This window comes from Antennarius striatus, chromosome 4 (genome assembly GCF_040054535.1).
Source record: "Antennarius striatus isolate MH-2024 chromosome 4, ASM4005453v1, whole genome shotgun sequence".
In the NCBI taxonomy this organism is placed as follows: Eukaryota; Metazoa; Chordata; class Actinopteri; order Lophiiformes; family Antennariidae; genus Antennarius; species Antennarius striatus.
This window is the reverse complement of record NC_090779.1, coordinates 14,037,501-14,063,291: the sequence shown is the minus strand read 5'-3', so window position 1 is coordinate 14,063,291 and position 25,791 is coordinate 14,037,501. Positions and strand designations below refer to the sequence as shown.

General features: G+C 41.5%; 1 protein-coding gene across 3 annotated transcripts in view; it reads right to left on the bottom strand.

Moving 5' to 3' along the window:
* itpr2 (inositol 1,4,5-trisphosphate receptor, type 2) overlaps positions 1-25,791 on the bottom strand; it is a 55,477-nt gene that overhangs the window by 28,617 nt on the left and 1,069 nt on the right. For 2 of the 3 annotated variants that reach the window (XR_011035142.1, XM_068312467.1), the window contains exons 2-37: positions 22,405-22,475; positions 22,020-22,138; positions 21,847-21,933; positions 20,783-20,941; positions 19,900-19,998; positions 19,624-19,707; positions 19,403-19,549; positions 18,322-18,417; positions 17,950-17,994; positions 16,050-16,198; positions 14,850-14,949; positions 14,594-14,754; positions 14,370-14,511; positions 14,109-14,267; positions 12,814-12,986; positions 11,319-11,438; positions 10,985-11,167; positions 10,609-10,860; positions 10,391-10,538; positions 10,157-10,304; positions 8,603-8,790; positions 8,379-8,502; positions 8,236-8,293; positions 7,967-8,132; positions 7,616-7,804; positions 7,003-7,089; positions 6,792-6,917; positions 6,586-6,708; positions 6,164-6,364; positions 5,571-5,822; positions 5,329-5,454; positions 5,025-5,153; positions 3,916-4,036; positions 3,568-3,749; positions 3,240-3,382; positions 1,885-1,993 (exon numbers count right to left, since the gene is read on the bottom strand). Coding sequence is in view for 2 of the 3 variants with exons in the window: in XM_068312467.1 (XP_068168568.1) it covers positions 1,885-1,993; positions 3,240-3,382; positions 3,568-3,749; positions 3,916-4,036; positions 5,025-5,153; positions 5,329-5,454; positions 5,571-5,822; positions 6,164-6,364; positions 6,586-6,708; positions 6,792-6,917; positions 7,003-7,089; positions 7,616-7,804; positions 7,967-8,132; positions 8,236-8,293; positions 8,379-8,502; positions 8,603-8,790; positions 10,157-10,304; positions 10,391-10,538; positions 10,609-10,860; positions 10,985-11,167; positions 11,319-11,438; positions 12,814-12,986; positions 14,109-14,267; positions 14,370-14,511; positions 14,594-14,754; positions 14,850-14,949; positions 16,050-16,198; positions 17,950-17,994; positions 18,322-18,417; positions 19,403-19,549; positions 19,624-19,707; positions 19,900-19,998; positions 20,783-20,941; positions 21,847-21,933; positions 22,020-22,138; positions 22,405-22,475 (4,966 nt within the window). In the remaining variant the exon portion in view is untranslated. The remainder of the gene's footprint in view (positions 1-1,884; positions 1,994-3,239; positions 3,383-3,567; positions 3,750-3,915; positions 4,037-5,024; positions 5,154-5,328; positions 5,455-5,570; positions 5,823-6,163; positions 6,365-6,585; positions 6,709-6,791; positions 6,918-7,002; positions 7,090-7,615; positions 7,805-7,966; positions 8,133-8,235; positions 8,294-8,378; positions 8,503-8,602; positions 8,791-10,156; positions 10,305-10,390; positions 10,539-10,608; positions 10,861-10,984; positions 11,168-11,318; positions 11,439-12,813; positions 12,987-14,108; positions 14,268-14,369; positions 14,512-14,593; positions 14,755-14,849; positions 14,950-16,049; positions 16,199-17,949; positions 17,995-18,321; positions 18,418-19,402; positions 19,550-19,623; positions 19,708-19,899; positions 19,999-20,782; positions 20,942-21,846; positions 21,934-22,019; positions 22,139-22,404; positions 22,476-25,791) is intronic. The other variant, XM_068312468.1, reaches the window with a different exon arrangement.

The following is a 25,791-nucleotide window of genomic DNA, read 5'->3' as shown; positions in this document are numbered from 1 at the left end:
GCTGCCCTTATCTGACACAAGAAAAAAATACAAGTGCAGCAGTGAGAGCAAACACATCTCCACGCTGTGACCGCTGCAGACCCAGCCTTTTGCTGTCAGACCAGCGTTCCTGGATTTGAACTGGGCAAACAGAGATCAGAACTGGGTTGAACTAGATGGCAGAGAGAGATAGAGAAAACTCCGGCCGGCAGACAGAACGTAACAGACTGAGACAAAGCATTGAAAGGGGGGCAAAGGAGGTGGAGAGAGCGGACAGAGAGGTGAGAGTAAGGAGGGAGGGAGGAGAGAACATGATGGTCCACGTGACGCTGGCTCAGCCACTGCAGGCTGTTACGTAAGCGCACCCCCTGCCCTGTCTCCTCATAGACTGAGCAGACTCTGCTTCTCTCCAATCCCTTACCCTGCAGCCGCTGCCCAGTTTTTTTTTATGCTCTACTCACATGGCTCCTCACATGGCTGCCCGCCTCCCTCCATCACTCTCCCTCCATCCCTTTCTCTCACTCTCCTCCACCCACTCATTGCTTCCCAGGGGAGCCAGCAACCTCTGCTGCCTATGCTGTCACTCGTTTTCTCTCTCTCTCCCTCCCTCCCCCTGTCTCTGTCTCCCCCCCCTCTCTCTCTCTCCATCTACTCTCTCTCTCTTGTGAAGTTAGGCTGCAGCTCCCCACTCAGGGCTTTGGAGATATGACAAAGAGAGACCACAAATACATGCTTGAGCGCACGCACACGCACACACACACGCACACGCACGCGCGCACACACACACACACACACACACACACACGCACGCACACACACACAATCCGATATTTCACATATCATTACTGCACTGTCTGGCTTCTCGGATGCACTGAGCTGTTTGGGGTTTTGTATTTTTTTAAAGACTAGTTTTCCACTTTGAATTCTTCTGATTTCTTTTACGCACATTTGATAAATAAAATGATAAAAAGAATCAAGCTTGGCTGACTGACACAAGATGCAAACATAAAATGGGGAAAACCAAACTCTGGCTACTGGAGCAGAGATACTAATAAGTTCTGTGTTGAGAAAGTTCTTTTTCTTCTATTTCAATGAGGGATCTTTAGTTGGAAAAAGACTGTCAGTCCAAAATGATCACATGTGTGTGAATACCCTCAATGTAAGAAGACACAAACAAATTTTCCTCACTTCAGAACAACATTCGGAACAGTAAATATCTATTTTTATTTAAAAGGTTGAGCCTTTTGTCATTTACTCTCACCACGCCGCTGAACAAACAACTTTCCAAAGGTGACTGCAGTCTTGAATTTTTCTGTACTTTTTCCCTTTCCTCGTCGCACATAAACATTCACACACACGCACAAAAGCAGCCACCTCCATAAATTTTCTCCACCAACAAGTCATTCACTTTTCAAGGCCTCTGGCTGAGAGAGGGGGTGCAGCAGGAGAAAGGCTCCAGCACCCCCCACTTGCTGCAGTATTGATTTGTTTGTTCAGTGCTTGCCCCCCCTCCTCCGCCCATGCTTTCCTTACTTCCTCCTATTCTCCCTCTCAGTGTGAGCGTGTCCTCAAGTGCCTCCCAGCCTTATATAATACAGAGAGACCCACAGCATACTGATGAAGAGGAGTCTGCGCTGCGGGCCAACAGACCTGAGAGGAAACAAGGGCTAGACTGCACGAGTGATGGCAGCACGGCCCCGCTGACACTCTAAGGCACGAATAATCCTTAACACCTTTGAATAATCCTTAACACCTTTGAATAATGAAAAAAATAATTGCTTCTAATTAATGTATTTTTGTGCAGAAGTGAGAGCATGAAAGACAACAAGCATCTGCTGGTAGAATCGTAGCACTCTACTGATGAAGCAACGACCTTCTTCCCCCCATGAAACGTGAAGTACTCACGGACTCCGGGAGGCATTCCTTCGTGTCCAGCATCTCTCGGAGAGTCTGCAGGATCTTGATGCAAAGCTTCTCCTCCTTGTCCATAAGCTTCTTGGTGTGTTTAATCAGTCTGATGGGGACAGAGGTGCTGTATCATTTAAAGTCCTGATGACGGCGTCACACAGCAATACTTTATATCTCATCACAGTCAGCAATTTAAGATGTAATTGCTTCTGTGTATTTCATCACATCTTATGACACTAAAAGACTTGGACGGACCTGCAGCTTCAGATGTTGGTCAGGTAGAATGGTGGATGGTTTTTTTTGTGTTGATTTATGGGGGGGTTTTGGCATGTCTTTTACATTTGCATGTCTTTCACATGCAAATGTAAAAGACATGCCACCTCCAAGGGTTTGGAACTCTTTCCAACTCAATAATAAACTTAAAACATAAAACTGTGATTTGGCTTTGTACATAACAATAGATACTCATCCAAAAGGTAAGTATCTGAATAGATAGAGTCTGTGGCCTTTTGAGTCTCCACTCAGGACAGAATGGCATCAAACTGATGACATGACTGATGACTGCCAGTTAAACATCAGAAGGTGGAAAACAAAGTGGAGATAGTGAATAAAATATGACACTTCTCCTTAAGCATACTGTTTCTATCCAAACAAATTGGAGCATTTTGTCAATTATGCCAGTTTAGGTTTAGGTTTAGTTTATGTGAAAGGGGACAATACAATTTTATAAAACATGTGATTACACACGGTTAAAAAAGCCAGAATTAGCCAGAAGGCTAGTTTTCATCTGTAGTCCCCTGGCCATGATGTAAAAAAAAAAAGCAGTAAAATATATCTACAAGAGAAAAACATGGTTAGAGACTTGGTAGGGCACTAATGGAACAAATAATATACACATAACAAACATCACAACATCAAAACATCACAACAGGCTTGTCTTTTAGTGTTGGCAACTATAGGTGTTGATAAGCCACAATTTCAATATGTATGTTGTAAGTAGTTAAACCTCCTCGGGTAATGAGTTCCACTTAGTTGACTAACAGAAATTAAGTACTAAACAAACCTTCTTAATATACTCTCTATTGTTAAATCGAATGAAGCTCTTGGTAATGTTCATTTATTCATTAACTTCAAGGATATTTTTTGTAATCGCTTTTCTTCATTTTCACTTCCCTTCCAAAGCAATTGCTGAATAAAAATAACTGAAATAAGGCAGAGTAGTGTTTAATTCATTATATTCCATTTATTACTTGACCTTTTGTGGTTCTTAACTTTGCACAGCCTCCTCGTTGTAAGACTGACAACACAAAACACAGCATTAAGTCTTTCAACAGAGTGTGACAGTGACTTACTTGGACATGAAGGCTCCACTTTCACAGCGTAATCGAGCTGCTTCTGGAAACAGCAGCTCAGGGCTGTGAAGAACGTCCACCAGCACAGAAAACTCTCCCTGAACCTTTGGACTGAACTGCTCCTCCAGAATGGACACGACTCCCTGTGTATGACACACACACACACAAACATGAATCAAATGCTGACCTGGAGGGATAATGATTTGGCCTATGGTGAATTTTCTTTCACCATATCGCTATAATGCTGAAATTAGTATTAACTCAAAGCTGCTGCTGTGTACAGTCGCTAGTATGGCTGTCAGCTACCAACTTTGTTAAAAATGTGCACCTGCAGTTTCTCAATGATGTTTTTATAGTCAGGTCCACCCAGGGGTTCCTTGCGGGGTCGCATGCGGGCAGAGATCCTCCAGTCCTTAGCTGCTCGCTGCACCATTGTGCTATGGACCTTGAGAGACAGAGTGTTGACCTGACTGTCCAAGTCCACTGGGATGGCTATGGCCCGTGTCTTAGCTGAGGAGGAGTGTGAAGGTTAAAATCACGGTGTGATTTCAGTAGCTGTGGTTGGACAGCAAATGCAACATCAGCACCCAAACCCCCGAGGGTTCACCAGAGGTCAGCAGTACTGTGCTTTATCTTTATGCTGTCACACTGATGTGTGAACACATGAAAGGCTCACCAACATCAGCTAGAGTTTTGATGCAGCTCTCAATATTGCCTTTCTGAGGAGGGTTGAGCCAAGTACAGTTGTAGATCCTGAAAGCCGACTGGAGCAGCTTGATGAAGACCGACTGATTTGTCTGTGAAGAGAGAATAGGGGATCGCACTTTTTAGGGCATGAATGCCCTATTCAGAACTTCTCTACAGAAATCAAGCACTCTCCAAAACCATATATGTTAAAACCAAGCATTTCCTTGCAGCATGAGAGCGCAGACCAACACCAATGAGTGTTCCATCTCTACGTGCACAAATACAGACCATCAGCAAAGGTCTGAGAAAGGCCAAGAGCTGACACCTCCCTTCCTCCTTACTATGATAAACACAACATTGTCTTTTAACATCTGTGGACCATCACAAGCTTTGTTTTTTTAATACTTTACTGAATATTGTACTGATGAGTCAGTGTTATCTTTAAAATTTATTGACTAAGGCAGCTGCTTTACATCATTTTTAAAGTTTTCCATGAAAGCAGTAAAGACAACAGCAGAAAATATTCAGGCATGTGAGCAACAAGAACAAATAACTGTACTTCTAATATTGAGAGTAGAAGCGCACTTCTCTGGTAGAACCTGAATTATGTGAGCTGTTGGATGTGTAGCAGAACACCTAACATCAATTATCCTGACAGATCCTGTCAGGGTGTTGAGGGATTTAAATCATTATATAGTTAAAATGGTACTTAAGTGCATGCTGCATCTCTATGAATGGGGGAGCTTCACCCTATGTTACCTCCCCCCTGCTACGATTCAGATTGTATGACTGCAGTCTGCACGTACGTCCTTCAGATCTCAAATCCTGGGGTAATTCTTTCTGAAGCCTTGAAGCCCTAAAAACAGTGAGTGGGACTGAACCTCCTGCTGCATAAATCTCCTCAAGCAGCTGCTTAGGTAAAATGTCTGCAATGAAGCAAGAAGGTTCCAGGTGAAGGTGCAGTGAAGGAGGAACTCTGCTATCAAATATTTTTCTACTGGAGGGTACCTAAGCGTCGGCACAACACTTGGATTTGCTTTGAATGAATCTCCCTCTGCGGGCTCATTTCATCTACTTGTCACAAGCTAAAAACAATACCTGCAGGTTGGAGTGGTTGACAGAGAAGGGTGAACTGAAGAAGCCTTTGACAATGGCCATCACCGTCTCTGTCACATACTTCTCCAGGGCAGGATCAGCGTGGTTACGGTCTGTGGTAGTGTTACACACCTTAAATACAAAAAAATAAAATAGAATAAAACCCCTGAAGAAGTTAAAACACACACACCATGAAATCATTATGTCATTTTCTGTATGTGGGCAGATCATTAACGCATTTTGCATCGAAGCAGCTTCAATACATCTTGACATCAGCCATGCTTATGTGACATTTAAAAAGACTTACGCTGGACATGTCCACCAGAAAGTTGTCAAAGAGCTTCCAGATGTGGTTGGAGGTGTAGATTTCCTTCATTTCTACTTCAGTGTCAACATAGCAGTGATTTACAAAGTTCACATAAGCACTTTTCACCTGGGGATGGAGTAAAAAAAATAAGTTAGATTAATGCGAAATGTCCAAAACAGTTTTTTTTTAAATAAAATATGTATCATTTACTTCTGCCTAACAAGCAACAATCCATCCTTTACCTCTGGTACACAGTGGACATCGGTGACAACTTTAACAATGTCGTCCAGCGGTAGCAGAGAGTTGCATTTCAGTTCAGTGTAAACGTTTTTGCCCTCAGTACAGGCAGCCAGCAGCTCCACCAGTGTGTTGTGGTACGCCAGAGCGCCATCTTCATCCGTCCGCTCTCGCTCGGAGCCCATCAGCTGCAGCAACACTTGGAAGGAGGAGCGGTCATTGTAGAAAACCAACACGTCCTCGCCTCCATTCACCAGCTGCAATCAGAAAAAGGTTTCATCAGATTAGCTGCAGAGTTTATCCGGGGGGGCCTGCTGCAGTAAAGTGTTTAACCTCAGCAGGTTTAGAAAATGAATAAAAGATCAGAAGCTTTAATTTGATAATATTAATCAGACATAAAGTAAAATTAAAGCAGTGGTATCTGTGCTCTCTAAAACCCCCTTAAACAATGTCAACAAGAAATGACAGCTTTTGGGTGGTATTACACCCAAGAGCTTTCACTGTTTTGTTTTTTTACTTAAACTCAGGGATTTAGATGGTATGTAGATGCAGTTCATTCTGGAATACTGTCATGAAATATGCAAACTGTTATTTTCACCTCTGTCATGACTTTGTCTTGACATTTCTTCACATATTTCCCATCGGCTTTCACAATGTTCTCCAGAAACTTGAGGTATTGAACATGTCTTCCATGTGTTTCAATGCAGTGGACAAAATGATGGACCACACGGTCGCTGATCTCATTGCACAGCTGGTAGTTGTTCATAAAGATGTGGCGCATCGTCTCAGCTTCCAGCAACTGGTGGAAAACACAATTCAGAAGAAAATCTAATGTAAAACTTTAGATTAAATTTTTAGGATGAGAAAAAATGAATAATGAGAAATTTGTTGAAATTTGTCCATTAAACATAAGGAAAATATCTATTATTTGCCAATCCTACTGAGGCTACTGCATGCTTCACAAGAAGAGAGGATGCTCCCTAAAAATATAGAAATGCTGCATCATATATTTGAATATACCCCTGGAGTGAGGAAGAGGTTCAGGTGTTTATGTAGCAGAACTTGGTTCTGGGAGTTTCCTCGGCAGAAATTTTGCAGAAATGTATGAGCCAGGGTCATAATCTCATTCATCTTCTCATCACTCTGTGCAAAGTCAGAAATCAACATATTAAAAGGATTTTGAACAAGAAAGAATGGTTCAGCTGATTTTAAAGCTTGTTACCCACCTTCTCATAGGGGATCTGCAGTAGGTCCAGCACCACAGTGTGAGCCCCCATGTTCTTCAGCAGCCTCTGCTGCTGCACACGACTCTTCTTACTGGGATAGCACAGCTTACTGAGGCGAAGCAGGATCTAAATACCACACAAACGTGTCTATTGTAGAACTTTAATTCAAACTAACAAAGATAACCTGGAAACAAGTTGACATGGAAATCACCTGTTTGACAATGTTGTAGTTGTTTGCCTTGTTGCTGTCAATTTGTGGTTTTTTATCTCCATCCTGAACTGGACTCAGGACATTCTCCTGGTAAGACACACGTATTAAGAGTAAATATTTATTAACGGCAATAAATCATCAACTTTTATTTTATTATTTATTTAAATCTTTCAATAAATGCATTTAATAGTGTGTTCATTTAAGTCAATGACACAGTTGACTGCAGCTTTATAATTACTGCAAACTCCCAAAGGATTACCTACGGTAGAGAACAATCTCCACAAAGCATTTGTCACACTGTGGTTGGAATATATATCCAAACAGATCCCTATCATTTTTATCACTGCACTAGTACAACAATGATAAAATACAGTCAATATTATGCCTGAAAAGACATTGATATGTAAGAGGTTCTTGATCTGCTAGGCATGATTATTTATTATTCCTCAATATTAAGCTCACATGCAGTTTTTCTATAAACAATAGCAATACGAATCCATTTGTATCACAGTAACTCAATGCATCACATAAATAATTAAGATAATTTCCTGTGGAGAATCTAATTTCACACTAAAATCTACATTTTTAAACCTTGTTGTTAGAAGCTTGATACCATTAAATGGTGGTACAGCACCTCCATGTTCTGTTCTTTGTCTTGCCTGACCCCCAGATCTTCACCACTGTAGACGCCACTCTTCTCCACCCACAGTTCTGACTTCTCAACAGTCAAACGCAGCTGATCCAGATCCGTCTTGATCTGCTTGTAGTTCTCTACGTCCTGCTCTGACACGAGCAGCTGGACCTAGTGAACACACACACACACACACACACACACACACACACACACACACAAACACACACGCGATTGTGCAGAAGCTGCCGTTAGGCTCATTAGAGAACCTTCCAAATTGAAGCTGACTACATCAACTTTAGCAAAAATCAGTCACACTGTCTCTCCTGCTACCTGTTTGAAGGCCTGCAGCACCTCAGCTCTCTGGCTGAAGTGTTTGAAGATGAGCTGCAGAGAGCCAGACACCAGTGGGGGGTAGTCCTGCATGATGAGATGGATCAGCACCCTCAAAAATGTCCGGCCACCCTCGTCATCCAGCTCCACCGCTATTAACTCTGCGCTGGAATCATGTATAGGCAGGCAGTCAATGCAAGGTCAAACATTACGTTATCCTCTTACTGCTCTTCTCTGTATATATTTGAGTATACTTAAGGGTCACCTACCTCCCTACAAACATAGATTCTGCTTTGTTCGCAATCTCATCGATGTCCGGTTCAGTAGCTGGAGACAAATGAAGTGGACAGCAGGTCAGTAAAGTATAGAATGAAGATAAAAACACTTTGTATGAGAGGTGTGGAAGTCTCACGTATCAGCGGGGTCATGTCTGTTACAGAGGCTGAGCTCTCAGCGATCACCTTGTCCCCAAACTCTTTCTTGTAGATGGACAACAAGTACGTGATCCTGTAATCCAGCCTTACACTCAGGATGAACTAAAAGGGAAACAGAAAACACCCATAAATTGAATCAAACACAGAAATTACACAAATAACATCTTATTTCATCGGAGTGCATCCAGTCAATGACACTCACCTGCAGAATCTCGATGATCTTCAGCTTGGTGTCCATCACCATGACGTCTTCGTTGTCTACCAGCAACTGCCCCTTTCCATACCGCAGGGAGAGAGGGGTATCTGGGAGGCTATGTGGCAAACCTCGACTCATCACCATCTGAGTCATCATTTCCCCCACTCCGTGAATGGTACGCAGGACATTGTTACCTGAGGAGCAAAACTCGTCATCATGCCACACACAGCATCATGTACGTGCAAGTCTTACACAATAGATTTTGACCACGTGTGCTTATTTATTTTCTTAAATTTAAGTGGAATCACTTCCTTCCTGTTCAACGATAGCGTCCTTAAATAACAGCAGCGTTACTCATTTATAGTACAGGCAAACCTCGGTTTTCTACCACAATTCGTTCCGGAAGGCTGTTCGAATAGTTTTTCCCATTACAAATAATGTAAATGGTCTTAATCCGTTCCAAGACGCTACAAAACTACCTTTTTTCAACATAATATGTTATTTCATAATGTCATTTATATATCAAACTGTATACTAATGAAACATATCAAAGAAAGAAGCAAACGCGAGAAAGAAAGAAAAAAAAAAACAACGTCATCAGGTTAGCCTAAGGTAGGAGTTACCATCATCTTATGGACAGAAGTTTACGGTACCGTAACTCGCACCATAGGCAATGGAACGCAAATTAAGTGAAAAATTATTGAATACAGTAAACTAAAATGAAAAGCACATTACCGTCACGTTTTCTCTCAACATTTCTAGCCTTTTCTCGCGCTTGGCGACGAGAAATATTATTATTATTATTAATAATAATAATAATAATAATAATAATAATAATAATGATGGATTAGATTTATATAGCGCTTTTCTGGACACTCAATGTCGCTTTTACATTGGATCCATTATTCATTCACTCCTCATTTATACTTGGTAATGGTAGACTACGTGTGTAGTCACAGCTGCTCTAGGGCAGACTGATGGAGGCGTGGCTGCCAATCTGCGCCTACGGCCCCTCCGACCAACAGCGGAACAATCACACACATTCACACACCAGGGAGGGCCCCACTGGAGGCAAGGAGAGTAAAGTGTCTTGCCCAAGGACACAACGACAAATGACTCGGCGGGAGCGAACCGCCTGCCGATCTTGAATCACTGGACGACCCCCGATACCACTGAGCCACGGTCGCACCAAAAAGGCGGTCGTTTCGCGTTCGGCTTCCAAATTTTGTTCGACTTCTAAGACAAAAAAATTTAAAAAAAATTTGGTCAAATTCTGATTTGTTCGATGTCTAAAGCGTTCGAAAACCAAGGTTTGCTTGTATTTTCCACACTATAAGGCACGCTGGGCTATAAGACGCACCTTCAATGAATGACCTATTCTAAAAAATTCATACAGTAGATATGGTGCACTGGATTACATGGCGCGCTGTCGGTTTTTATGAAATTGAAAGGCTTTTAGGTGCGCTTTATAGTGCGGAAAATACTGTACTTCAAACGTTCTACTTTAAGGTTAAATGACTGACTTTAAATACTGATGTAAAGCTGAGTAAGTGCACTGACCAGCTTCTGGGCTCTTGTTGAGTTTGTTCATGAAGGTGAGTGGGTGCTGGACGATATCCAAGATGGCCAGCAGAGTGCGTGTGAGACGCAGCAGCTCGCTGAAGCTATAGAAACCAAAGTAAACCAGGTTACGTGCCAGATTCACCACCTGGAAGAAAAACAAAACAAACACGCTGTTTAAACAGTCTATAACACAGAAAAAAGACAAAATATACATAAAAATATTGATATTACCTCTAATGTGAGCTCATTCTTGTCTTTATCTCCAAATGGAAAAGGCTGGCCGACAACATCTTTCAAATATTCTTCCACAAACTCCATAGTGGGGGCAAATTTCCTCTTCATCTCGTCCCTTGAGGTGTCAGTGGACTCATACTCAAACCTGCAAAAAAGCACAAACACATTTACACGCAGTCTATTCATTACACACAATCACAGAGATGGATGCCTACTCATGGATGGTGATCTTGGAAGGGATCTCAGTCCACAAGCGGGCGTAGCGCACGGGCACCACGGCCTCCTGTGGGTCGCGGTCCACATGCATATGTAGCATCAGACGGCAAAAGGAAGCTCTGAGGTTGTACGGCAGGCAGTCGTCAAACATGCAGCGCAAGATCAGATCCACAGGTAACTGGCTCGAGATCTGATTGATGGCGAGGTACTGACGGTCCAGACACATTTTAGCGAACAGGTTGAGCTGGTACCTGAAGACCAGGTGAGGGAGGTGGTGCAAGGGAGAGAAAATAATCATGTAAAAGAAAAGAGGAAACTTGAGTTTGCTTTATTTGAACCTTTTGTGTGTGATGCACGTGGGACTAAGAATGGGACCTGTAATATGTGATGATGTCCACGTCCATCTTGTGGTTGCCTTTTGCATCCTGAGCCAGGTGTCGAATGGATTTGCCATGAGGCTCCTTGTGGCTGTCGATCCAGTAGAGCCAAACCTCCTCTTCCTCCACCTCCTCCTGCAGGAGGGATGTCTCCAAAGCGGTCTCTGTGTTAGAGATCAGTCTGTGTATGTGTGTGTGTTTGGATGCACGTGTGTGTGTGTGTGTGTGTGAGGAGGGATTCACACATTATTGTCTCATATAGACAGCTCCACTGTTTGCACGTTTACTTACACTTAACTTAAAAATGACCGAATCAATCCAGCGGGACTCACTTGGTCTGGATGAGGATGTCTGCATTGGTGGGGTTCAGCATGAATTTACAAATCAGCTCCTGTGTGACGGGGATGGCAGTCTTGTTGGACACACACAGATCAGAGAGATAATCCAGAAATCTGGAAAAGAAAACCGGACAAGAACGACTAAGAAATCTTGCACCGGTTCCACATAGAAGTACATGATCTGATCCACAATAGCACATAGATGTGGTATTGTGGAATGATGATTAGTCACCACTCAGTGACTAGTCGGTGGATTGTCGAATCTACAGCAAGGAAATAACACACCGGTGGTCATGTTGCCTCAGCCTTGATAACTATTTCATTTTTTCACAAATCTTGGTGTCATTTTAAAGGAGATTAGCTGAATAAAGGCATCAGGAAAATTTGTCTAAAAATTGTTTTTTCCAGACACAAAGTCAAAGAACACTAAAACACCCATACTGAGAAGAAGGACATTCACTTGTTATACTGTATTCAGTTTTCTCGTTTGCTGTGTCCTTGTGTCTTTGACGCACATTTTTTGACAAGGAAGCATGATCGTAAGACAGCGTGTGTCCCTGGGATGCAAATTTTAAATGCACTTACATTCATCAAAAATATTCACAATTTTTGCATTTCTCCACTTAAATTTCGAACCCTGAAACCGCCATTATGTTTTGATCTCATGCGAGTTTCTCGTCAGGACACTCGCCTTCGTGATTCTGCCTTATTAAAATTGACCAAACAGAAACACAACGTCTGCTCGTTTTACACGCTGCAGTGAGAGCAAGGAGTTAGACCCTCCAGAGTAAGCATAGGAGTGCTGTTTGGTTTGTCTGTCTGTTAAAGTGCTTTGAAATGTCTGCCGATGTGATTAAGCGCTATACAAATAAAGGTTGATTAATTATCACCATGCCTCCAAAAAAGATGCAAAATTTTGAGAAAAACCAAGTGACAATGAGTTCTTTCTTGAATAAAGACAATCAAAATGAAGAATAAGAGACAGATATTACTGAAATGTGTGTGGAGAAGGCTCTGCCAGCTTTGTGCAGTGTCCACAAGAGAATACAGTACCTGTATATGAATTAAAGGCAAAGAAAATTATCGAGAGAAAAGCAAAAGTTAAAAAAAAATTGTATTAAATCTTTCTTTATTTCTAGAAAACTGTTTTTTAAAGGAATACCAGCTTTTACCTTTTTGATAAAATATAACATTTTACTCTTTTTTTCTTTTTCCTAAATTAACAGTTTGTTTGGTTTTTATATTGTACTATTGGCAAAACTCAATCCTTGCATATGGCGTCTAACATATATTCCGTTATTACTTTTAGGATGCATAAACGTCATGTTGGGATGCACAAATTTTTCTTGAAGCGCATCCCAGGGATGCACTACTTTCCTGAGGTAAGCTGAACTCTGCATTGTATGTCTTTAGCATGACTTCATAGTGACTCATGACTGTCTGTTTCTACATTCTTCCTGTGGATCTCTGACAGGTGTACACGTCTGACCTGGGCTCTCTGTTGCGTCTCAGCAGGCTGACAAACGTCTCAATCTCTCTGGCTGTGATGTGTTTTTCCAGCAGCTTGCGGTTGTTGTGCAGCAGGGCAGTGATAGTGTCTTCAGCCAAGATCTCATACCCAATCTGAGACTGCATGATTGAGAACTTTTTGGCTATATATTCCTGTATGATACAAGAAGCGGTTAAAAACTCTTCCAATACAAAGACATAATGAACCATAATTCAGGAACACAAGCAAATCTTCGACAGAGTAGCTTGCAAATTGGTGGCATTTCAAAAGATGAAAATGATTTAAGTAGGTATACATAACTGTTTGACAGTAGACATTATACACAAGCAGCACAAGAGATACTAACAGTGATATCTCTGCTCAGTATTCCTACAAGCAGTAATCATTAACTTCATCATTACTTAACACCACTGAGAGTTGGAGAAGAGAATTTGTATCATTCCAAAACTTGTCTGCAACATACTGCATCTCAAAAAGGATAAGAGACAGAAAGTGAATCATGTTGACAAGGATCTGGATACAGACGTGGATTCTGGATCACATTTTCACTTTCTGCAGCGTTGCATGATAGAGAGTAGCAGTTTTGCGATAGTGCGAAAAAGAATTGAACTAGTGGCACAGTGTTCCACTAGTTTGCATAACTAGATAACTGGATTCCACAAACAGTCAGGTGGCATTTCCTAAGTTTGCATGAGGCATCAACACTGTGTGCTGCAGAGAGTGCAACAACAGAACTCTGTAGATAGTGTTGGCGGAGATATGCAGTGTAGTTTACAACCAAGCATTTTTACAGACATGTGTCAAAAAATCCTGTGTGAGAAAGGTTGCTTCAAAACAGTAGTTATTAACTAAAACCAAATGAGGAAAATAAAAATTACAATAAATAACTAAAATTGAATTTCCTTTTTTAACTCTTACTAAACAATAAAATCATACAAATGATTAATGTTGAACCCAAACTCAGTCAAATGACTCAACAGAATCAGTTACGGGGGTATGTAGCTCATGCCAGCATTAAGCTGGCTTTCTAATAGTGAGCACACACCACCGATTGAACCTGAACAGAGGAGATGTCTCACAGCAAGACTTAGGGGAACTGAGCTGAAAATAGGAGAATAATATTCCTTTTAAATAACTTTTCTGCATTAATAGTCATTTAAGAAACTGGTTGTATACAAAATATTGTATTGTGTATGTCTCTACCATTACACTGCCCCACCATCAGTGATAGTGAGCCTGACAACAACTTAGTATTAAACTTGTGAGCCACATGCCTGGTTCTTGCGATAGTCCTGCTGGGAGTGACGTAGCACCCTGTAGCAGAGTCTTAACATGTACTTGAAGTGAGAATAGCGCTGGTCTCCTAAATCCTCCAACTTCAGCATCGGACCATCGCCCTGATCCGTGAAAGGAGCCTTTAGGATGCCAAAGATCTGGAGGGATAAATATCACATACAATAATAAAGAAAAAATGAGCCGGACAATACTTTGGTAAAGTATCACCAAATGTGTGAAATGTGTGTGTGAACTCTGACCTGGGCAAGGATGTCCTGTTCCCTCATGAGTTTCTGCCTCTCTCGGTTGGGTGTGGATGTGACCACAGACAGAACATCCTGGCCGTTGTTTGGTACCACACACACAAAGAAAACCAGGTCCTCCAGGAGTTTAGTCACAAACCTGAAATAGAAGTAAAGGCAAAGAATAGCATTTTAAAATCTCAAACCATGCACACACACCATTGTGACACCCGTGTCTGTACCTTCTCTCATTCTGAGCGATGTTGCCATATTGCAGCTTCCTCACAGTGGACTCAAGCACCTTGCTGGCATCATTGGCGAAGTCCAGGTCTCTGACCTCCGACAGCGGGACAGATACGATGGCAAAAGCTTCTTTGTCTTCTTTGGGGGGGCAGGTGCCAATCTATAAAGAAGGCCAAGAGGACTTTTAAAATATTGTATCCAGGTTTGTTTTACTTGTGTGTGTGTGTGTGTGAATGGAGGCGAGTGTGTGAAGACCTTCAGCATGACTGGGCGCTCCTCTTCTACATCAATGGGGACGTTGGTGCTCGTCACCCAGGTGTTGGTGCAGAGGTGCCTCAGTCTCACATAGGAGTTTCTGAGGAACGATGTGATGAGTCAGATATACCACTAATGAGGGGAACTGTTACTTCATTTAAATGTTTTAAGTCAGTTACCCCCTTTTGAGGTCTTCAACTATTTTCACCTACAACAAGCAGGTAAGTTCTGTGGGCATGAGTACTCAAAGAATTATGAATGTATTTTCATTGAATTGTTTAGAGTATGGCCCAATAAACAATCTATAAGAATTTAGTACTGATCCACATTGATTTAAGAGGACTCTTTATCATTGATGGATAGGAACAATTAAAAGGTCTTTGGTTCTAACTTTAAGGATAATGTCTACAATGCTTGGACAAAAAGTTACACAATCATGAGATATACCATTAATATAGTGTAATCTGGATGTAATATTCCAGATCTGGTGATCCAGAATGTTTACATTGGTAGGGCTAAAAAAAATAAATTCACGACTGTGAGGTAACAATGAATTCTACAAAATGAACTTCAAACAAATAACAGATAAATCTGTTAGGGGTGAAAGCTGATGAATCCTCAAACGTTACTGATCTACACCTTGAAGGAAATTCATTTTGTGGTCTCTTGGTTTCATCTAGTGTGTTTTTAGCCACACTGAGGTTTGACGGAAGGCGGTTCTGGAATGTTATTTATTTCAAACTCAAGAAATGTGATGCAGATCCTTCTAAAGATGAAGTGTGATGAATTTACATCAAATATCTTTAAGTTAAAAATCAAATTACTGTACTTATATTCCAAAAGACTTATATTATAAGTCTGGGAATATAAACCTTATAAAAGGCTTATATTCCCAGTAATCTTTGTGGTTCCTGTGAATGGTAACATGCTAACAAGCTAAATTAGATGGACTGGACTCCTCCTGCAAATATAGGCTATTATTACATGTATATTATGAATATTATGCATATTAGACAGATCTGAGAAATATAAATCCATAGATAGGTAGATCTGATAGATCGATCTATAGACTTAGATTATAGTATTAGTAATGACAAAACAAACACAAACAAATGGTTTGGAACTCAATTGTGAAACCTCCCTGGTGAACACAACTACAACAGAGCTCGTCTTAGACGCCGTTGTGTCTTTGAGGCTGACCTGGGCACCAGACAGTCGGCCCGCTGCAGCGTGGTGGCATCCAACTCAAACAGAGAGGCAATGTCGTTCCCATGGGGAACAGAAACCAGGGTGAAAGTAATCTTCTCTGCTGCTTGATGCTTCCTCTTGGAAAACACATCTGTCTCATTCTGCAGTTCACACACACACACACACACACACACACACACACACACACACACACACACACACACACACACACACACACACACACACACACACAAGTGACAGATTGGTAAAAGCTGGCTCCTTTAGGTCACTTTACATGCTTTCACACCGTCCCAAAATATTTGTACGGTAAACAGTCAGTACCGTAAACAGTGGTAGTAAAAGAACTACACACACACACACACACACGCATGCAGTGTTTACATGAACCAACTGATCTTACTTGGAGATGTAGAGGGCTCCAATCAAACATTACTTTTGTTATTGATTACTCTTTAAAACTCTTTTCATGAATGAACTTTGATAATTGCTAAGTCTCTAAAATATCCAAAGTTATAACAGTACCTGTCCATGATGAACCTGCACTAATGGAACCAATTTGATTGTTTTACTGACTAATTATCAAAACATTTAAGCTGCAGGTGTAATTAAATGACGAGTAATAAATTCATTAAAAAATTGATATGCTACTTTTTAAATTTACAACATTTTGAAACAAAATACCACTTGTAGCATCTCAAATCTACTTATTTGCTGCTTTTCTGTAACGTATGTGAGACTGGTTGAATAAAGGATGTAATATACTGTACTGTAGTCACATTTGGCAAAGGGAATTCACAAAGGGTGATTTCCACGAGCATCTGGTGTGTTACAAACAAAATGAATCAGTGGGGAAACAATCATGACTAATAGATAACTATCATAAAAACATGAATGCTTTAGTTTCTATTACATAAACACACAAACGCACATATTTACATATGTGCAAACAAAAGAAGATGCTAGATGACTTAAGATTACAACTGACCTTTATATGTGTCAATAAAAGTCAGAGTATATCTTGAGCATCGGTAAAAGTTTCTATGTATAATGTATATATACCACACATTGTGAAGTGCACAGAAATGTAGCCACACTTCCATATGTCTTCTTTGTTTGGTGGATGTGCAGCACATTGGCTGGTACAGTCGACGGCATGCAGATGCAGCAGATAATGGTGAGGGTTCATTTCTCCCACTGTTCTATGCATGTCAATGGGACGCTCCCTAGAGCTGCCTGCCTCTCACTTCTCCATCCTCCCACTTCTCTCCTCTCCCCTCCGTCGGTGACTCACCCCACCAGCTTAGCACAAGCAAGTGGAGCAGAGCAGACAGCACGTCTGCCTCCCCTCCATCCCCTCTCGCAGGGCACCCCCACACCCAGACGTTATGTAAGGAGCCCCCTGTGTGTCTGAAATTCAGTGTGTGTGGCAGCGAGGGTTTGTATGTGTGTGTGTGTGTGTGTGTGTGTTCCTGTGCATTGCCAGAATATAAATGCAGAAGGCAGCTAAGAGCTGAACAAAATGTCTAGATATAGATTCAGAGTGTGCGTGTGTGTGTCTGTGTACGAGTACTTTGTGAGTGTGAGATGACTGGTGGTGTTGCATAACCAAAGGATGAGGAGACAGAAGGGTCTAGAGTTAGACAGACAACAAACAACAACTGAGATAATGATTCTTTCCACTGAAAAAAGTCATAATTTTCTCTCCTGTTTACCAACTTGTCCTGTCTTTCAGGCAGGTGAAATCTGAGCCATTGCTGTTCACATCATGAATTCGTTTATGAGATCATAGGAAAAGCTGATAACAATAATCGTGTGTGTGTGTGTGTGTGTGTGTGTGTGTGTGTTGTGTGTGTGTGTGTGTGTGTGTGTGTTCTTGTTTTGACTGAATTACCTCTACTTTAGAATCCACCATGTTGTCTTTAAATTCAGGGTTCACCTGCAAAGAGACTGGATGTCAGTTACCTCCAATCTAGAGCGCTCTCCCCATTATATCCCCTATCACCCAAATACAAACTATGGCAAGATATGGGTGACAGCAGCAATATTAATGGAAATACTGCCCCCTACAGTACAGCCCTGAAACTCCCCTTAAAAGACCTGAAAAGTCGACAACAGGGTGTACAGGAATAGAAGGTAAAGAGGACAAGCTTAGACAAAATGATTCATAGGGTGATATACTTTCAAAAAGTAAACACAAGCCTCTGCAAAAGTAAAGGGATGAAAGTAGAAACATTACAAAAGTGTGACAAAGATTAAAACTGACCTCGGCTGCAAGGTAATTCCCAGTCGCCAGGTGTTTGAAGCGGAAAAGACTGTTCCACTGGCCGGCTCCACCTCTGCAGGGGTCATAGTGGACAACCTGACATACAGACACAACATAAGGACACATTACACCAAACACCCCCTTCGTCCCAGGTGATTTCTGTCTCCTGTGGTTTGTCTCAGGCCCTACTTATCACCACCTGGGCTGATATACTACAGAGAACATTTTAAAACCATCAGCATCCAGTTTATGTCAGTTTGGGTATCAAACCAGTGATTTATGAACAGATCAAATAGTGTTGTGTCTGATATAAGTTTGTGGATGATTTCTGTCAAATAAAGGGACAATAATTCATAAAACGTCATCACTACAGTAACCCTAAGAGCCACCTGAAGTCTAAAGACCATGATGGAAGTTCTATTTTTCACTCTGACATATCAGCACATTCTGGTACGAATATCAGAAGGACAACAGGAATAGATTTGGTGAAAGCAGAGACAGATAGCCACTTTAAATTTACTGTTGGTGTGAATATGTCTGTTTGTCCATGTGTGGCCCTGCAATGAACTGGTGACTCGCCTGATATCAACTCCAGTAAAACCCTGACCCGTGATTTGGATAAGCAAGAAGATGAATGAATGAATGAATGAAGGAAAGCCAGAAAGGACAATAAAAGATGGACGGTAATTTATAAGGAAATAAAGGCAATGTAAAAATATTTATTATTTAATTTTCCTCAAATGCTCCTTAAGATAAACAATATTTTACTGGTGCTAGTTTTACAACTATGGTGTGTTGTTGATCTGATGCGGTTGTCACTGCATAAAAATTGACTATACATTGTGGATTTTACACATGGAGAAGCAGAACATGTGGTCATCACCACTTCCCTTTTAAAAAACACATTAGTACGACGACTTGAATCATCACTAATATTAACAGATGCAGACAAGCCGACACCTGTAAACACAACCTCCTAGGTGGAGGTTTGCACGGCTTGTTCTTGAAAGCAAAGACTTCAAAAAGAAAAAGCATCAGCTGTCATAAATCCAGCCGTTGTTAGTGTCTAGGTATTCTTCACCTCAATCTCCCAGAGAGCCTTGGAGCTGGTGGCAGAGGTGGCGGACTGCCTCAGTGTGGTCCTGAGAAAGACGTGCTGCTGCTTCTTGTACTCATCACAGGTCAGAAACTTCTCCTGCTCGGCGTGAAACAGCCTCACCACGTCTCCCTGACAGGGTCACACCAACCACGCTTCAGTATAATTACACGCTGTCACTCTAAAGACGTGTGACAACAACATACCCCCTTTAGAACATCTTCCCTGTAGTCACTAAACTTCATGAACAAGGTGACCTTCCAGCTGGTGTTACAGTTCACAGCATTGACCTGCAGCATGAAGCACAGGGTGGGGAGGCAAACGCAACAACTTAATTTAGATCTTTAATTACACACACAACATGCACACAACCTGTAGAACCAGTATAGAGATACATGCAGCATACATACATCCTTACAATGAAACCATTAAACCCCACCTTATGTTGCATGTCTCAACACCAGTAACTGAACTGGACCCACCTCTTTGCATCCGGGGTTGTCAAGCAGCTCAATGTTACTGGCGTGAAGAGGCTGCCCTGCATTTACTGGCATCAGCACCACCTTGTCTCCGACCACCACCTTCAAAACCAATGACACAGTTATATTCCAGGAGGTGGCAGTGGTTTGTGAACCTTCAGCAGTGTTCAAATGGACCAAAAAGAAGGTACAAGCATGTCCATGCACATGTCTAAGATCTGCAAACATCCCCTTACTTAAAAAAAAAAAAAAGGCGTGTTAAGTGTAAAGGCAACAGGCTGAGCTCCAGATAAGAAGCAGGTTTATTCATACCACGGTGAGTGGATATGAAAAAACCATGCAGAGGTATGGTAATTGTACCTGTCATTGCTTGCATAATGCATGCTCTCTTCTCTGTGTAATCATACTAATCTAAGCTGTTATTGACTCTAAACAACACACACTGTATGCACTGTGGCTTCAGAAATAGGTGGAGCATCACACATATTCCAGTCTTCTGCTGGAATATTTGAAATCATTTTAAATACAATGAAGTAGCATCAGTGACACAGAGTAGATAGAAACTAGCTGGATGCTTTTGAAGCTCAACACAACAGCCCTACATGCAACAGAAAGGCTGGTGCATCCATGCGTTAGACATGAAATTCAATGTCTCACAGAATACCGAACAAACACCATGCACAATCAAGAGCAATACCTTTAACCATAGGATGCTAAAGCCAAAGGGGAACGACAAAATCAGAAATGTTACTGGAACAGGACAAACAAATGAACTGACAGTGTATAGGATGAAAAAGTCAGCTCAAACACCAAACAACATCTGCATATATTGGTGTAGTTCTTGTCTAAAAATGTGCACAGCAAAAAAGCGGAAAAAGGAACCTACATTATCTCCTTCGCTGCGAAGCTTCCAGAATGGCTGGATGTAGAACCAGGAGCCCTCGTTCCCGGCCGGGTCCAGAGAAACCCGCATTGCATTCTTTTCCAGCAGAGCAGGGAGCCGCTTGTTCACTGTCAGGTACTTATTACTCTTGATGTGCAGGAGCTGAAAGAGAATCAGGCTGTTCAGAGACCCTACAGGAAAACTATTAACAGCACAGTCTTTCAAAATTGAATTGACATTCCTTCACTGAAATGTTCAATCAATAAGAATAAGCAGAAAGAAGTTCAAATTATAATATGTAAACTGATTAAGATGAGGGTAGCTTAACTATTCCTACATATATATTATTAGTTGTCATTACTAGCTACAGCTTGTGTCCAAACACATCTCCACAATTCATGTTTTGTCAAAATGTGTTTTAACTTAATGATTAAAAGGAGAAATTTAAATTCTCTTTTGATATTTTTCCATCAAATCACAATGACGGTCACTAACAAATAGTTACCCATTAATTTAGTAGAGGGAGCTTAAATTTGCACTTGAGTACAATGCTGTAGTTAATGTACGTCGTTTCTGTCTACCACTGCAAAGGAAAAAATGTTGTAAAATGAAATTCATTTTAAAAAATTAGTTGGTTGTTGGTCTTCCTGCTTGACTCAAAAGTGTTTTGTTTTTTTTAAAGGAATGTATGTAATGCAACAAAAAAAAACTACTGATTCTATTCGGCAAATAAAAGAAGAGCTAAATTCTGATGTTTGATGTTTACTTTCAAAAAGGCTCGTGACAGAATCAAATGAACTGTAGACATTGCCTTGCAGCCCTTTCTGCAGCAGTAGTCAAACATGTACCGGTACACTATTTGGTTTTCTCAATTCAGTTCCTAACACAACACAGTTCAGCAATCTGTGAAACCAAAAGCAACCACGGTGGGCTATGAAATATTTTCCCTGAGTTTAAATTTTGGATGACTCCAATGTAACCTTGATAAACAGGAAAACAGAAAAGAGGAGGATCTGGACTGAAGACATGCCGGCACCTCAGGTGTTTGCAGAAGAGAAGGGCTGTACCTGGATGACATTACTGTATTTGACGACTTCTCCCAGGAGCTTCTTGTTCTCTGACTCATTCTGTTTCTGCTCCAGTTCTGCTGCATGCTGGGTAATGACACAGAGACTTTTGCTAAAGCTTTGGGATGAGAAGGAAGGTGTAGACACAGATCGATATTAGGAAAAAGTGATACCTGTAACTTCTTAAACAGGTCCCCCTGTGGGTTGTTGTTCCCTTGTTTCCCTTGTTTGGCCTTCCAGAACTGCTTCTGAGCTGAATACCTGTTCATGGGACACACCTTGAAGAGGCAATCTGAGGAGGAAAAGCAGCCTTTAGTCATACAGGAGTTGCCCTCTGCAAGCTAAGCTCAGCTAAGCGCTACTCAGTGTTGGTAAAGTGGATTTTTAAGCTTATTTACCATCCAGAGGCCTTTAAAGTCACTTAAACACAGAAAGGCTTCGTAAAAACCACTTTATTTTGACAGAAAACATTGGTAAACCTTGGCGTTTTAAAGTGTGTATGTTTGAGTATGTATGTGTTATACCTTGAACCAGAATGACTGGTGTGTTTCTACGCACCTCTGAATTTTTTGGGGGGGTTGGCCAGGTCTCCAGCATCAGGCTGGACCACACACCTGTCATCAACAAGCCTGCAGAGAAACAATTAAGGCAATAAATGTTGTATTTCTGACCTTTTAAACAACTTCTCAATTAGGCAGCAAATTTCTCACCTTGGAAATAAAAATTCACACAGAGAAAACCGTAACTGAATTGTGGTTTCACAGACACACACAATCCTGGCTGCTATTTATATCGCTTATTTGAATACATCATTCAAAAACATACAACTGCCTGCAGGATGATGAGCTAAGCTGTAAGCGCTACAGATCCATGTCCAACACGGAGCTCTGCCAGCATCTGGACTGATGGAACCATCTCACTGTGGTGTTCACATTGGCTGGACAATTGTGTAACTAGAAAGACACCGAGTTAGAGCGCCATGGTTGACAGCCAGACATGTGTACCATCAAGATATCTCGTTTCTCGCCATGTCGAAGAAAGTGGAAAAATCCTACGTCCGCACCTTTATCTGAATCCACACTGATATTCTTTGGCTTCTTTCCTGCCACAAACAACCCTCCCACCAAGTTTCAATGAAGTTGGGTGGTTTGTGTATAGTCCTGCTTCACTGACAGACAAACTGAAACTTGGGGCAGTTTTATGTATATATTAACACCTTATATCAAAATGGTGTGTAAGATTTAAAAAAAATAAAGCTTGGACGATGAGTTATTCTATGAAACCAGAGGCTCTCTGCAGCATGCGCCGCTACCAGAGGAAGCCATGTAGTTTCTGTGCAGGTTTGATTAGAAGGCACTAGAAAGGGGTCCAGTTAATACCCACATCCAAGCTCTTTATCTTCTGGTGACTATTTTACATACTAGGAATGTTTCCTTGTTGTTTTTCCTGAAGCAGGTCAGTTTAATTCACACACTTGACTGGCATTCAGTTAAACTCATGAAGGCGATGTCAAATACAGTCGTTCCCAAGCACTTATAGGATTTACTGCTGCAAAACACTAAGACAAAGGTTCATATGGTATATGCATTCATAGCTCCATTTATCATGCTTACAACATGTCATTTAACAACGGGTGTTTTCATCACCACAAGAAAAATCACTTCTGAAGTTCCCCAGGGTGTAAAATAAACTAAGAATGGGTCTGTTTAAGCCTTTTTTTTATAAATCACTCAAAGATTCAGTTCAACAGTCAGCAAGACTCAGAGGGATGGTGCTCAGACAGGACTTGTGGTATCAAAGGATTAAAAGCAAGACAGATTCTGCTTATAAATTATAGTCCACTAATCTGAAGCCACACCTATGTTTTGTTGAGTTACTTTCCTCAACGAATAATTGATTTAGGAAAATCAAAACACGACTGACAAGGCAGACGTGATGCAACCTTGCTTCAAGTACACTTGATCTGTGTTAACAGCTTCTCCAGGGGACACAGGTCCGAGTGTTTGGGGGAGTTTCCGTCTGTCTTATGAAATTATAGATGTGCAGTATCAAATCACTCAATGCAAGAGAAATGCATTAAATTCCGTTGCTGCGTTTGATTGTGAATGTCTGTATCAACAACTTGATTTCATCCCATTCTGTTCCTCCTCTTTGTACCAAAGGCTGAAGTTCTCAAACGCATCCCTTCATCCAGTTCACTGATGAGCAACATCATGTTGAAAACAACTCCTCCAATTCATACAAAAACGGCAGCCGTGCTGAAATAGACTGAACCATTTCCTATTTATTCCGTGGCACTTAATCAGTGTCAATCCACAGGCTTTGTATTATTTCCTCTGACTACATAACAGAGTTTCATCTAAATGAGACACAATTGCGTCTAACAGGAAGCAGTATCAAGTGCTAAATGGCTGACACAGGAAAGCACTCTGGAAAACTCCCTCCAGCTCATAAATAAGTGTGTGTTAAGTCTGCAGAGAGCTGGGCTTTAGTCAAAACACAAACACTGACGGTGACTGACACAGTTCAGTTTGCTCTGTATTTAGAGTTAAACATGAACCAAGGCTGGACACGGAGAAGCTAATTTTAGCTGCACTGTTTGTATTTGCTTTACTGAGACGCCAGCAGAGAAGAAAAAAAAAAGAACACAATGCGGAACAGAAGCTCTTAAATGTTTCATCTATCTTTTATCATTTGGAAGGCAAACTAAAAGAAACTGGAAGAAAACCATACAAGTGTGAAAGTGTTTCCAACTGCGCCTGCTGCATGTTTCAACCTGCTGATAAAAGCCACCCAGCAATATAAAACGAGTCGTGCACTTCCTCCTAAATGCATCCTGTTCTTACTGTACTGCTGTTGGGACATATAAATTAACCAGCAAAAAATAATATGCAAAAATATCTATAAAACATGGAGAAATATTTCACCTTTGCCTGAAACATGTGGCTTATCTTATCTGTATAGCACAGGTCCACTAGAGAGGACCACTGGCTTATTGCGAAATACCAAAATAACACTAAACTGAAACTCTCTGAAAAGCAAGACGGCACCATATCCAGGAGGTCAAGTTCATGAATAGATGTGAGTCAAAGAGGTGACGTCACGAGAGGTTACCTCGTTGGTCGTTCCAATAGTGTTTGCTATGTAAGGTGTGTGAGGAATTCACACAATAAATGTGATCCTATCAGCAAACAAGAGCATGAGCCGCCTGGTGAAGCTCAGGTTGTGCTCATGGAGGTTCCTGCAGGGGTTTTGCTTTGGATACTGCCCCCCCCTCCCCTCTCTTTCTAGGCCTTGGTGAGCTTTGGCACAGTTTGGCCTTCCTGTCAAACTGCATGACTTATTGAATCCCTGATAAGACTTTCACTTTGCCTCACAGCAGCGGCGGCTGCACGGCTGCCCTGTACTTTTGCGTTTTTTAAACTGACAACTCCGCGTTCCCTGTGGCTTACATTCGACTCGTATCTTTACAGGTCGAGGCGCTTTATGAGTAAGCAGGTTTAATGTGTGAACTCCTGCAGATAATGAGACGGAGAACATGTTAGGTATGAACCAGCTGACACTTCGAATCCCACACAGCACAACACATTAAAGACGAGGCTCTGGCATATCATCTGTGTGGTAGTTTTGCTTTGCCAGAGCGCTTCACCACAGATTAAAGTTATGAAAGAGTGTGAGAACCTGGGTGAGGAAAAGGGAGAGGAGGTGGGTGGGGCGTGCTCATTCTTCAGGGCTAGTTGATCTTTCCTGGCTCTGCAGGCCCAGGGGCCACGGAGCACCTGGAGCCACTGAGGCATTTCACCTTGTAATCACACTCTGCTCACGAGGAACAAGACAATCAAACTCCCTGTGGGTTGTTTTTTTTTTTCCCCTCTGCTGATACAATGAATGACAGAATGATCCAAGTTTCCGTCACACCTACACACTGCATCACACTTCACGTCA